Below are 13,012 nucleotides of genomic sequence, written 5' to 3'. Positions count from 1 at the left end.
ACATGTTGCCAGGTTGGTAAGGATATTCACCAAGCAAGTGGTTCACTGTAGCTTGTGTTGGTTAACCAGTGTAGTTTGTTAGCTGCTAGGCTAGCTTTAGACACTGCTAACACATCCATTACTATGGCTTTTGGGTTCTGCCTTGGGTAAGCAATGTTTAATGGTCATTTATAAGCTGTTAATTGATGTTATTGCACATGTATTTTTTTCAATTCATGTTTTTTTTCTTTCTTCCAGTGTGACCTTGCTCCTGTCTGTGTGGGCAACTGCAAAATGTGATAATATTCCCAATGGTGAGATTTTTAAAAGTTGTTTCATCATCCCACAACAATAATGATTGCATTTTGAGACACTTTCTTTGTGTTCATGCAGGAGCTCTCCATATGGAGTGTCGTGATCGTTACTTCATGATAGCTGTTGATCTCTCCTTCACTGGGAATAATCCTCACTTTGAGGCTGTTGGTAAGTTCTGCACAGCTTCACCAGGTACAGCAGGTGTGGGCTTTGGTTGAGCGCTCAGTCTTGAGCTACATTTGCTCTTAAACCCATTTCTTGAGTCCGTTCTTAAGACTGTCTTGTTTGAATTTGGCTATATTTTAGTGTATTTCACTGTCTTGCAAAAATGTTTAAAGACTAAAACTTTTTGTCTTCCAGATGGGACAGGTGTGTACGTCATCACTAAGCAGTATGCAGCTCAGTGTGGCTACAGTGTCAGTCTTGTCCCTTCACTGGGCCGTCTGGAGCTCCGAGCCTCTTACTTCAGCTGTCACACTGACAACAAGGTGTGTGCACAGGAAATTTCTTTACTTTTAATGTAGAGACAAGTTGTTGCATCCTGTCATTTTCTACTCTGCTCTTTCAGGATGATGAGGTCTTCACATTTAACTTCAACCTGATTGCGACTCATGAAGGAACGGAGGACAGCTACGCTCTGAACCAGACCTGTTCTCCCTCTCTCCCCTGGTCTCACAGAGAAATTACCTGTGAGGAAAACTACATGGAGGTAAGCTTGTTTACACCTTGTAAAATTAAAATGGGAATGGTTTAGAATAATTTACTAACTCTGGTTTCCTCTGTAGGTGTCTGTGAGGAGTGAAGTCACCTGTCCGTCTGAGAAGAGGAAAGATGACATGAATGCTGCTATAAAAGCTGTATGTTTCAACTTTGTTGTATTGGGCTGACTCACTTGTGTATAACTGGATTAAACATGCAGTAAGTACAACCATCAAACATATCCCCTTTCTAGGCATCATCCACTTCAGGCTGGCAGGTGATATTTCACAAAAATGGGGAGCAGCTGGCGCCAATGAGCGTTACTGAAGTTCGCGATCAGGGCTATGAGTTTGACTTGACCGATGGAAGGCTTGTGTTTCGTACTCCGTATGGACAACCTGACTCATTCAGCACTGAAGTAAACCACTGATGCATAATATCATCTTTAGCATCTCATCCAAAGCAGGTTATGATAATTTGAGTCTCTCTCCAGGTGAATGGTGTTCCAGTAGAGGCTGTCCATGCAACTCTGTTCTCCAAACAAAGCTGGGTGGTCCTCATGGTCGACCTGGTGGCTGCTTGCTCCATGCGTCAGTATAACCATCTTTTCTGCTGTGGCTTCTTCTCCCCTTGATACAAGTAAAGCTTTAATAAAAGTGTAATGTCCACAGATGAAGGGTCTTATGATGACGGCGGCTACATGATGTGGGAGACTCCTGAGGAGCTGCACCCGCTTTTGTCTGGTCTACAAGAGACTCAGGTCAACATTGGAGTCAATGGTGAACTTGTGGCGCAACCAGTTGCAGAGGAGAGAGGCTACATTGTGGAGAAGCACAACACCACAGTTGAGATCAGCATCCCCTATAATGCTGAAGGAGGATACAGGAAGGTCAGGAGGCACTGATGTAGAGCTTCATAACTTTGAGTCAAGAAGCATTCAGGCTCCTCCATATGTAACTTAGCGAAATCATTATTGATATAGCGGTCTTAAAATGTTGAGGTGGACCTCTTCTCTAGTAGCACACTTGAATGAAGAAACTGTTCCTTGATACATTTTGTTCTCTTGCAGAGCATTGTGTCTGGCGACCTTCACGAGTTCTACATCTTTGATCTCTACTTGGAGCAAATCTCTGTGGATGAGGATCAAGTTCACACCAGACTTCGCTTTCACAGGACGCTGGCTACTCCCCTGCTGTCACGCCCTGTTTTTACAGAGAACAGTAAGACGATGACAAACACATTTGTTAAGTTGACGCAACCACAATCTGAATGTTTTCATTTTCAGGAACCGTTCTTGAGGAGCGTATGTTCACGGTCTACCTCGGCGACGTCCCTGAAGACGTAGAGTTGGCTGCTGTTCATTTGAATGGAATGGAATTTTCAGTTCCCTTTACAAACACAAGCAGCCACAACATCTCTAAAGTTGTTCACCCCAACAACACTCTTGGCTACACCCTGAAGGTGCCTTTTGATGACCCTGTTGTGGTGCAGCAGGTAATGGGTCTTAGAATCATTTGTCCATTCTGGTTCATACACTGAAACATCATCCTGCTCAGCTCAGTCAGCATGTTTTTGTTTCCTAGTTCTCTAAAGAAAATGCCGCGATGCAGCACACACTGGACATCAACTACACACTGACCGTCCTGCCTGAAAATGAGCCTTTTTACCACCTGACATCAGTCATGGCATTCACTGATGCCTGTAAGTAGCAAACTTTATTCTAAGACTATGCTTCATGTAGGAGTGACAGAGTAAATCATTGTTTGGTGTTTGACAGCTCCTCCAGCCTTTGCTGCTGTCTGCACTGAGTCCGGCATCATCTTCAAACTGGACCACCGGCCTTTTGACTACCTGTGGGACATCGGTATCGGCTCAGACCTGCTGACGCCGGAGCTGGCGGCTCAGCACGGCTACATCATGAGCAACGATAGCCAGAGTCTGCTGCTGGAGGTGCCGCTCTTCTCTCACGGCTACGAGTACAAGGTGAGGCGAGACTTGTTGGACGCGTCGACTTGTGTCCTTCAGTTGACTTGAACGTGGAGATGGATGACTAAGCTGCGTGTGTTTGTAGGATGTTACTTTGAAGGGCTTCTTTGGCACCTTCGAGATCCTGATGCGGGATCATGAGACATCAGAGGTCCAGAGCTCGACTATCAAGACTTGTCTGTTCTCTACTACTGAACTCATTAGTAAGGACGTCCTGTTGCTTAGTTTGGGAGTGGGTGGGGTCTCTGTGTAGTTGAAGATCTCTAAAAATCTTTCTCCAGTGTGTTCGACTGATGGGAAGATGACTGTGGTGGCTGACTTGTCTCTGGCCATCTCAAGTGGAGGAGTTCCTGCTAGAACAAACCTGGCTGACAAATACTGTGGCCCCAAAGAGACCGACGGCACCAGGGCTCTGTTCTCTTTTCCACTCAACAGCTGTGGATCGACCATCAAGGTACTGCTGCTCTCTAATGCGACTGTTGATCTCATTCCACAACTACGTTTACATTGGGCAACAGGAGTGGCCCTGCACCCACATCTCTTGCTTGTTTCTCCAGCTCGGCAAGGAACATGTGTCGTACGAAAACAAGATTTTGTTCAGCAAGAAGCTGCATGCTCTGAAAAATCCAGGAGACTCCGGCAATGACATTGACAGGTATATCTTTAACCCCCCCCAACTCTTTTGGCTATTTATCTTTCCTTCACATAACACATTCCTCTTGTCTGACAGGGTCACCATGAAGTGTACATATGCTCTGGGTGGACTGTTTCGCCTCTTCTCAGTGTACAGGTTTGAGTCTGACACACCTGGTGTTGGACTTATTGTCCATTCTGTAAAATCCACTGAAGGTAAGTAGTTGCCCTGAATGAACCACATCCTCTATATATTCATGCTGACAATCTGTTTGGTTTATTCACTAGGTGTACAGTCTCCCACCATCGAGCCCACTACTGTTTCCACTGCCAGACGTACCAGAAGACCTTTCTCCGTAAGACCTGGTTACCGACCACCTGCTCAATACATCAAAGTACAAAGCATTTTAAAGAATATCTCAAAGAAAGGTGGGTTTGTTGCTTCTATTAACATTTGGTTACTTGAAAACATTTTCATATTGTTGAATTCTCTTTACAGGTGCTATCGGATCCTCACAAGTTAACGTGACTCCATATTAAGGATTGTAATTGTATTTTAAATATGATCAATAAATTGTGTCTTATACTCTGGATTTGTCAGTGAGACTACATTACTTTCAAATTTGATCAGGTTTAATGTATTTCCCTTAATGGTAATGATCTTAACAGGAGCCAGAGGACCTTCACAAACCAAAGTACATGCTAACATATCTTAAGAATTTTTTTTTTTTTTTTTTTTTTTTTTTTTTTTTTTTTAAAACTGGAATAAATTAATTTGTATTTAAAAAGCAAATTGTCATAGGGGTGACTTGAACAAACACTATACATGGAAAGGACCAACCTAGTGGTTCTAGGTTGCGTAGCTGATATGGGAAAGCAGGGTTTTGGATTACTCAACTTTAGATGCAGGTCTAGATATTAAATAAAACCTCATAACTCTCAAATCTAAAAATGCATGATTCTTGCGCTTCAACAGTTCAGCACAGTACTCAACCTGGGCACTTACCTGTCTAATGTGACTAAAGACATTTACATGATTTTTGTTACAATGCTTGTCATTAATACTGTACCACCTAATAACTGATAATGACCACTCTCTGTAACATAAAATGTTGGTGCATTAAAGATATTTGACTAAAGCACTTAACATCTCAATGAGTAAAGGAAGTCTAATTTATCATGTTGAGCAGCTTAGCAGACTAGTTTTCAATGTGGCTGAGGCTACATCCACACTAATGATTTTAATTTTTCAAAGGGATTTCTGTCTATACTAGCACGCCTGAGGAAAAACCACATGGCTATTTGGGTTCCAGTTCAAAAAGGAAGTACAATGAATTGTAGTACTCCTGATAAGACACTACACTATAGTAGTTATTATAAACAGGTTGTGTTTGATACTTAACTTTACACTCAGCCACATTTCATAGGGGGAAAACTTTTTTAAAAGTTGGAGCAAGACCTGCAGCCTTTCCATTTCTAACACCAAAGTTCACTAGATTATGGGTCAATAAACTTTGCCAAACATTTATCTGTTTCATTGTCTAACACACTTGTGTTACATAAGCATACTCCTGTTTCGTGTGTCCATTGCCCCCAAAGTTAAAACCAAATGCCATTATAGAATGTGAAATAAGTTTCCTAAATAGGTTGACCTGAAAGCCTTGACAATAAGCCACACGTGGTACAATAGATGGATAATTTTGGCAGCATTCAGAGACTGAATGTGAGCCCCTAAGCCTCAAAAGGGTTCAAGATAAACATTACATTACAGTCATTTAGCAGATGCTTTTATCCAAAGCGACTTACAGTCAGTAGTATATTACATATCATTCACCCATTCACACACTGATGACAGGCTACCATCAAGGTGCCACCATCAGACTCTAACTAACATTCATCATCCAGTCCACACCGATGGCAAGCCTTCAGGAGCAACTTGGGGTTAAGTGTCTTGCCCAAGGACACATCGACTGCCGAAGCCGGGTATCGAACCACCGACCCTCTGATTGGAGAACTACCTTGCCCGCTTGCTAAACACACAATGCAGTTCTTCAGAGATTACCATGAGAGTCAGGGCTAATTTAGCATAAAAGTTGGCTACAGTACTGTAAGTAGTTGTGCTGTACTATATATACACACACTTGTAGTCCTCAGCCAGAGACGATCACTCAAGTGACACTTCAGCAATTTTGGATTTTTCCACAGCTTGGTCTGCAGACAAAAGGCTTTACAACTTTTCCCATATGCAGTAATTACAGCGGGTACGGAAAGTATTCAGACCCCTTTAAATTTTTCACCCTTTGTTTCATTGCAGCCATTTGCTAAAATCGAAAAAGTTCATTTTTTTTCGCATTAATGTACACTCAGCAACCCATCTTGACAGAAAAAAACAGAAATGTAGAAATTTTTGCAAATTTATTAAAAAAGAAAAACTGAAATATCACATGGTCATAAGTATTCAGACCCTTTGCTCAGTATTGAGTAGAAGCACCCTTTTGAGCTAGTACAGCCATGAGTCTTCTTGGGAATGATGCAACAAGTTTCTCACACCTGGATTTGGGGATCCTCTGCCATTCTTCCTTGCAGATCCTCTCCAATTCTGTCAGGTTGGATGGTGAACGTTGGTGGACAGCCATTTTCAGGTCTCTCCAGAGATGCTCAATTGGGTTTAGGTCAGGGCTCTGGCTGGGCCAGTCAAGAATGGTCACAGACTTGTTCCGAAGCCACTCCTTTGTTATTTTAGCTGTGTGCTTCGGGTCATTGTCTTGTTGGAAGGTGAACCTTCGGCCCAGTCTGAGGTCCTGAGCACTTTGGAGGTTTTCTTCCAGGATATCTCTGTACTTGGCCGCATTCATCTTTCCTTCAATTGCAACCAGTCGTCCTGTCCCTGCAGCTGAAAAACACCCCCATAGCATGATGCTGCCACCACCATGTTTCACTGTTGGGATTGTATTGGGCAGGTGATGAGCAGTGCCTGGTTTTCTCCACACATACCGCTTAGAATCAACGCCAAAAAGTTCAATCTTGGTCTCATCAGACCAGAGAATCTTATTTCTCATAGTTTGGGAGTCCTCCATGTGTTTTTTGGCAAACTCTATGCGGGCTTTCATATGTCTTGCACTGAGGAGAGGCTTCCGTCGGGCCACTCTGCCATAAAGCCCCGACTGGTGGAGGGCTGCAGTGATAGTTGACTTTGTGGAACTTTCTCCCATCTCCCTACTGCATCTCTGGAGCTCAGCCACAGTGATCTTTGGGTTCTTCTTTACCTCTCTCACCAAGGCTCTTCTCCCACGATTGCTCAGTTTGGCTGGACGGCCAGGTCTAGGAAGAGTTCTGGTCATCCCATACTTCTTCCATTTAAGGATTATGGAGGCCACTGTGCTCTTAGGAACCTTGAGTGCTGCAGAAATTCTTTTGTAACCTTGGCCAGATCTGTGCCTTGCCACAATTCTGTCTCTGAGCTCCTTGGGCAGTTCCTTCGACCTCATGATTCTCATTTGTTCTGACATGCACTGTGAGCTGTAAGGTCTTATATAGACAGGTGTGTGCCTTTCCTAATCAAGTCCAATCAGTTTAATTAAACACAGCTGGACTCCAATGAAGGAGTAGAACCATCTCAAGGAGGATCAGAAGAAATGGACAGCATGTGAGTTAAATATGAGTGTCACAGCAAAGGGTCTGAATACTTATGACCATGTGATATTTCAGTTTTTCTTTTTTAATAAATTTGCAAAACTTTCTACATTTGTTTTTTTCTGTCAAGATGGTTTGCTGAGTGTAGAACTTTTTCAATTTTAGCAAATGGCTGCAATGAAACAAAGAGTGAAAGATTTAAAGGGGTCTGAATACTTTCCGTACCCACTGTAAGTCACAACCAATAACTCAATATATTTCAGTATTAAACCCTCAAGGAAAGGTCAACATAGCAGTGCCAGGACCCAGCAGTTGTATTCCTAAAGCGTAAAGTACAAAGAGTTGCTCCTAGTGCCTAAATTCTTATTATATAACCACAATTAATTTCTCCTGCCAGTAAAGATATTCACAAAACATCTTAGACCTTGAGAGCTAAGGCTTAACACTGAGTAATGACAACTTTTTAAAATAGGGTGGAAAGACGTGCCAAGATAAGGTTTGTGGTATCTTAAAGATGCGCTCACATTTCCCATTTAACGCAACAGATACAAGCAACTTAATGCGTTTTTACATAACACTGCTATTTAAATAGAAAGGCCCAGAATAGCAAAACTGAGCAATTTTTCCCAATCAATATCAAGAATTTAATTATCATGGTTAATAAAACTTATAAAATAAAAAGTAGATTCATGTCAATAGGCCACTGTGCCAGTAGTCCCATTTTTTAATTTTAAGCTTCTTTTAAGGCCTATGGCTGACAATTATTCAGAGATATTCCATGCATATAGTCATAATTAAACTACATTAGAATAGAGTTGGATTTCATAGTTTTATAGAAATTGGATACCTCAACCACCTCTTTAAAAGAAAGCGCCATACTGAGGACCAGGGTCAACTACACCTCAATTTATTATCTTCCTTGATCAGAGAAGTTACCCGAATCCTTGTAGGCCAAGTCATGATCTCCAAATTCATCTACTGCAGAAGGATGCAACACCGCTTAAAGTAAATCCCCTTTTGCGGACGAGGAGTACAGATTTGAATCTGCAATGAGCTTAGAGTACTGTGCTGAACTGTTGAAGCGCAAGAATCATGCATTTTTAGATTTGAGAGTTATGAGGTTTTATTTAATATCTAGACCTGCATCTAAAGTTGAGTAATCCAAAACCCTGCTTTCCCATATCAGCTACGCAACCTAGAACCACTAGGTTGGTCCTTTCCATGTATAGTGTTTGTTCAAGTCACCCCTATGACAATTTGCTTTTTAAATACAAATTCATTTATTCCAGTTTGAAAAATAAATAAAATTCTTAAGATATGTTAGCATGTACTTTGGTTTGTGAAGGTCCTCTGGCTCCTGTTAAGATCATTACCATTAAGGGAAATACATTAAACTGATCAAATTTGAAAGTAATGTAGTCTCAATGACAAATCCAGAGTATAAGACACAATTTATTGATCATATTTAAAATACAATTACAATCCTTAATATGGAGTCACGTTAACTTGTGAGGATCCGATAGCACCTGTAAAGAGAATTCAACAATATGAAAATGTTTTCAAGTAACCAAATGTTAATAGAAGCAACAAACCCACCTTTCTTTGAGATATTCTTTAAAATGCTTTGTACTTTGATGTATTGAGCAGGTGGTCGGTAACCAGGTCTTACGGAGAAAGGTCTTCTGGTACGTCTGGCAGTGGAAACAGTAGTGGGCTCGATGGTGGGAGACTGTACACCTAGTGAATAAACCAAACAGATTGTCAGCATGAATATATAGAGGATGTGGTTCATTCAGGGCAACTACTTACCTTCAGTGGATTTTGCAGAATGGACAATAAGTCCAACACCAGGTGTGTCAGACTCAAACCTGTACACTGAGAAGAGGCGAAACAGTCCACCCAGAGCATATGTACACTTCATGGTGACCCTGTCAGACAAGAGGAATGTGTTATGTGAAGGAAAGATAAATAGCCAAAAGAGTTGGGGGGGGGGTTAAAGATATACCTGTCAATGTCATTGCCGGAGTCTCCTGGATTTTTCAGAGCATGCAGCTTCTTGCTGAACAAAATCTCGTTTTCGTACGACACATGTTCCTTGCCGAGCTGGAGAAACAAGCAAGAGATGTGGGTGCAGGCCCACTCCTGTTGCCCAATGTAAACGTAGTTGTGGAATGAGATCAACAGTCGCATTAGAGAGCAGCAGTACCTTGATGGTCGATCCACAGCTGTTGAGTGGAAAAGAGAACAGAGCCCTGGTGCCGTCGGTCTCTTTGGGGCCACAGTATTTGTCAGCCAGATTTGTTCTAGCAGGAACTCCTCCACTTGAGATGGCCAGAGACAAGTCAGCCACCACAGTCATCTTCCCATCAGTCGAACACACTGGAGAAAGATTTTTAGAGATCTTCAACTACACAGAGACCCCACCCACTCTCAAACTAAGCAACAGGACGTCCTTACTAATGAGTTCAGTAGTAGAGAACGGACAAGTCTTGATAGTCGAGCTCTGGACCTCTGATGTCTCATGATCCCGCATCAGGATCTCGAAGGTGCCAAAGAAGCCCTTCAAAGTAACATCCTACAAACACACGCAGCTTAGTCATCCATCTCCACGTTCAAGTCAACTGAAGGACACAAGTCTCGCCTCACCTTGTACTCGTAGCTGTGAGAGAAGAGCGGCACCTCCAGCAGCAGACTCTGGCTATCGTTGCTCATGATGTAGCCGTGCTGAGCCGCCAGCTCCGGCGTCAGCAGGTCTGAGCCGATACCGATGTCCCACAGGTAGTCAAAAGGCCGGTGGTCCAGTTTGAAGATGATGCCGGACTCAGTGCAGACAGCAGCAAAGGCTGGAGGAGCTGTCAAACACCAAACAATGATTTACTCTGTCACTCCTACATGAAGCATAGTCTTAGAATAAAGTTTGCTACTTACAGGCATCAGTGAATGCCATGACTGATGTCAGGTGGTAAAAAGGCTCATTTTCAGGCAGGACGGTCAGTGTGTAGTTGATGTCCAGTGTGTGCTGCATCGCGGCATCTTCTTTAGAGAACTAGGAAACAAAAACATGCTGACTGAGCTGAGCAGGATGATGTTTCAGTGTATGAACCAGAATGGACAAATGATTCTAAGACCCATTACCTGCTGCACCACAACAGGGTCATCAAAAGGCACCTTCAGGGTGTAGCCAAGAGTGTTGTTGGGGTGGACAACTTTAGAGATGTTGTGGCTGCTTGTGTTTGTAAAGGGAACTGAAAATTCCATTCCATTCAAATGAACAGCAGCCAACTCTACGTCTTCAGGGACGTCTCCGAGGTAGGCCGTGAACATACGCTCCTCAAGAACGGTTCCTGAAAATGAAAACATTCAGGTTGCATCAACTTAACAAATGTGTTTGTCATTAGACTTACTGTTCTCTGTAAAAACAGGGCGTGACAGCAGGGGAGTAGCCAGCGTCCTGTGAAAGCGAAGTCTGGTGTGAACTTGATCCTCATCCACAGAGATTTGCTCCAAGTAGAGATCAAAGATGTAGAACTCGTGAAGGTCGCCAGACACAATGCTCTGCAAGAGAACAAAATGTATCAAGGAACAGTTTCTTCATTCAAGTGTGCTACTAGAGAAGAGGTCCACCTCAACATTTTAAGACCGCTATATCAATAATGATTTCGCTAAGTTACATATGGAGGAGCCTGAATGCTTCTTGACTCAAAGTTATGAAGCTCTACATCAGTGCCTCCTGACCTTCCTGTATCCTCCTTCAGCATTATAGGGGATGCTGATCTCAACTGTGGTGTTGTGCTTCTCCACAATGTAGCCTCTCTCCTCTGCAACTGGTTGCGCCACAAGTTCACCATTGACTCCAATGTTGACCTGAGTCTCATGTAGACCAGACAAAAGCGGGTGCAGCGCCTCAGGAGTCTCCCACATCATGTAGCCGCCGTCATAAGACCCTTCATCTGTGGACATTACACTTTTATTAAAGCTTTACTTGTATCAAGGGGAGAAGAAGCCACAGCAGAAAAGATGGTTATACTGACGCATGGAGCAAGCAGCCACCAGGTTGACCATGAGGACCACCCAGCTTTGTTTGGAGAACAGAGTTGCATGGACAGCCTCTACTGGAACACCATTCACCTGGAGAGAGACTCAAATTATCATAACCTGCTTTGGATGAGATGCTAAAGATGATATTATGCATCAGTGGTTTACTTCAGTGCTGAATGAGTCAGGTTGTCCATACGGAGTACGAAACACAAGCCTTCCATCGGTCAAGTCAAACTCATAGCCCTGATCGTGAGCTTCATTAAGGCTCACTGGTGTTGGCTCCTCATCAATCCTCTGAAACATCACCTGCCAATCTGAGGCAGCTGAGGTATAAGCCTGGAGGGAATCAACATTTAAATATATTAAACAGTAAATATACCAGATACGCCCAATTGATTGCATGTATTGCAGCCACAGGTGACAAATACTTCCAAGAAGGCAATGCCAAACAAACCGTTTGGACAACTGCATCCCAGTCATCCTTTTTAGTCCCAGTTGGACAGGCCACGTCACTCCTCACAGACACCTATGGAGAAAAATCAGTGTTAGCCACCATATGAAATATATATTTAACATTATAGATAAATTAAGCTTACCTCCATGTAGTTTTCCTCACAGGTAATTTCTCTGTGAGACCAGGGGAGAGAGGGAGAACAGGTCTGGTTCAAAGCGTAGCTGTCCTCCGTTCCTTCATGTATCGCAATCAGGTTGAAGTTAAATGTGAAGACCTCATCATCCTGAGAGAGCAGAGTAGAAAATGACAGGATGCATCAACTTGTCTCTACATTAAAAGTAAAGAAATTTCCTGTGCACACACCTTGTTGTCAGTGTGACAGCTGAAGTAAGAGGCTCGGAGCTCCAGACGGCCCAGTGAAGGGACAAGACTGACACTGTAGCCACACTGAGCTGCATACTGCTTAGTGATGACGTACACACCTGTCCCATCTGGAAGACAAAAAGTTTTAGTCTTTAAACATTTTTGCAAGACGGTGAAATACACTAAAATATAGCCAAATTCAAACAAGACAGTCTTAAGAACGGACTCAAGAAATGGGTTTAAGAGCAAATGTAGCTCAAGACTGAGCGCTCAACCAAAGCACACACCTGCTGTACCTGGTGAAGCTGTGCAGAACTTACCAACAGCCTCAAAGTGAGGATTATTCCCAGTGAAGGAGAGATCAACAGCTATCATGAAGTAACGATCACGACACTCCATATGGAGAGCTCCTGCATGAACACAAAGAAAGTGCCTCAAAATGCAATAATTATTGTTGTGGGATGATGAAACAACTTTTAAAAATCTCACCATTGGGAATATTATCACATTTTGCAGTTGCCCACACAGACAGGAGCAAGGTCACACTGGAAGAAAGAAAAAAAAAACATGAATTGAAAAAAATACATGTGCAATAACGTCAATTAACAGTTATAAATGACCATTCAAAGTTGCTTACCCAAGGCAGAACCCAAAAGCCATAGTAATGGATGTGTTAGCAGTGTCTAAAGCTAGCCTAGCAGCTAACAAACTACACCTGTTAACCAACACAAGCTACAGTGAACCACTACCAACCTGGCAACATGTGGCTGCTGTCTGCTGCACCAGCTTTTATATTCACCAACCAATCAGAGGCCTTCAGGCATCACAGACACATGTGTAGCGAGTTGCCAATCAAGCTCACCTTCAATCAGTTGCAGGTGATGAGGTGAGAGGTTGCCTTTCAGCCTGATA

At 42.9% G+C, this 13,012-nt stretch overlaps 2 protein-coding genes across 2 annotated transcripts; one reads left to right on the top strand and one right to left on the bottom strand.

Moving 5' to 3' along the window:
* On the top strand, positions 1-4,218 carry LOC129093108 (uncharacterized). Its single transcript, XM_054601018.1, has 19 exons — positions 1-146; positions 238-293; positions 373-462; positions 655-782; positions 863-1,003; positions 1,080-1,151; positions 1,247-1,411; positions 1,487-1,583; positions 1,665-1,882; positions 2,063-2,213; positions 2,279-2,487; positions 2,577-2,694; positions 2,771-2,976; positions 3,065-3,182; positions 3,261-3,433; positions 3,537-3,634; positions 3,710-3,828; positions 3,901-4,041; positions 4,112-4,218. Exons 1-19 carry the CDS (start codon positions 124-126, stop codon positions 4,150-4,152), a joined length of 2,364 nt encoding a protein of 787 aa, XP_054456993.1. The 5' UTR covers positions 1-123; the 3' UTR covers positions 4,153-4,218.
* Positions 4,219-8,683: 4,465 nt separating this feature from the next.
* On the bottom strand, positions 8,684-12,838 carry LOC129093107 (uncharacterized). The gene is made up of 19 exons (XM_054601017.1): positions 12,738-12,838; positions 12,590-12,645; positions 12,421-12,510; positions 12,101-12,228; positions 11,880-12,020; positions 11,738-11,809; positions 11,449-11,619; positions 11,277-11,373; positions 10,981-11,195; positions 10,650-10,800; positions 10,381-10,589; positions 10,174-10,291; positions 9,892-10,097; positions 9,703-9,820; positions 9,452-9,624; positions 9,251-9,348; positions 9,055-9,173; positions 8,842-8,982; positions 8,684-8,771 (listed from the first exon to the last, which is right to left on the bottom strand). Exons 1-19 carry the CDS (start codon positions 12,758-12,760, stop codon positions 8,731-8,733), a joined length of 2,367 nt encoding a protein of 788 aa, XP_054456992.1. The 5' UTR covers positions 12,761-12,838; the 3' UTR covers positions 8,684-8,730.
* Between the last annotated feature and the right edge of the window lie 174 nt (positions 12,839-13,012).

Source organism: Anoplopoma fimbria, chromosome 7 (assembly GCF_027596085.1).
Source record: "Anoplopoma fimbria isolate UVic2021 breed Golden Eagle Sablefish chromosome 7, Afim_UVic_2022, whole genome shotgun sequence".
NCBI lineage: Eukaryota > Metazoa > Chordata > Actinopteri > Perciformes > Anoplopomatidae > Anoplopoma > Anoplopoma fimbria.
The sequence above is the reverse complement of the archived record's forward strand: the minus strand, read 5'-3'. Positions and strand labels throughout refer to the sequence as shown.

What these genes read in the sequence shown, in the direction of transcription:
- LOC129093108 (XM_054601018.1), top strand. Translation starts at nt 124, where the DNA reads ATGGCTTTTGGGTTCTGCCTTGG. An exon ending in GCTTTTGGGTTCTGCCTTGG is followed by an intron (nt 147 to 237) that starts GTAAGCAATGTT and finishes TCTTTCTTCCAG; the next exon opens with TGTGACCTTGCTCCTGTCTG. An exon ending in TGAATGCTGCTATAAAAGCT is followed by an intron (nt 1,152 to 1,246) that starts GTATGTTTCAAC and finishes TCCCCTTTCTAG; the next exon opens with GCATCATCCACTTCAGGCTG.
- LOC129093107 (XM_054601017.1), bottom strand. Translation starts at nt 12,760, where the DNA reads ATGGCTTTTGGGTTCTGCCTTGG. An exon ending in GGTGGCTGCTTGCTCCATGC is followed by an intron (nt 11,196 to 11,276) that starts GTCAGTATAACC and finishes TAATGTCCACAG; the next exon opens with ATGAAGGGTCTTATGACGGC. An exon ending in TCCGGCAATGACATTGACAG is followed by an intron (nt 9,174 to 9,250) that starts GTATATCTTTAA and finishes CTTGTCTGACAG; the next exon opens with GGTCACCATGAAGTGTACAT.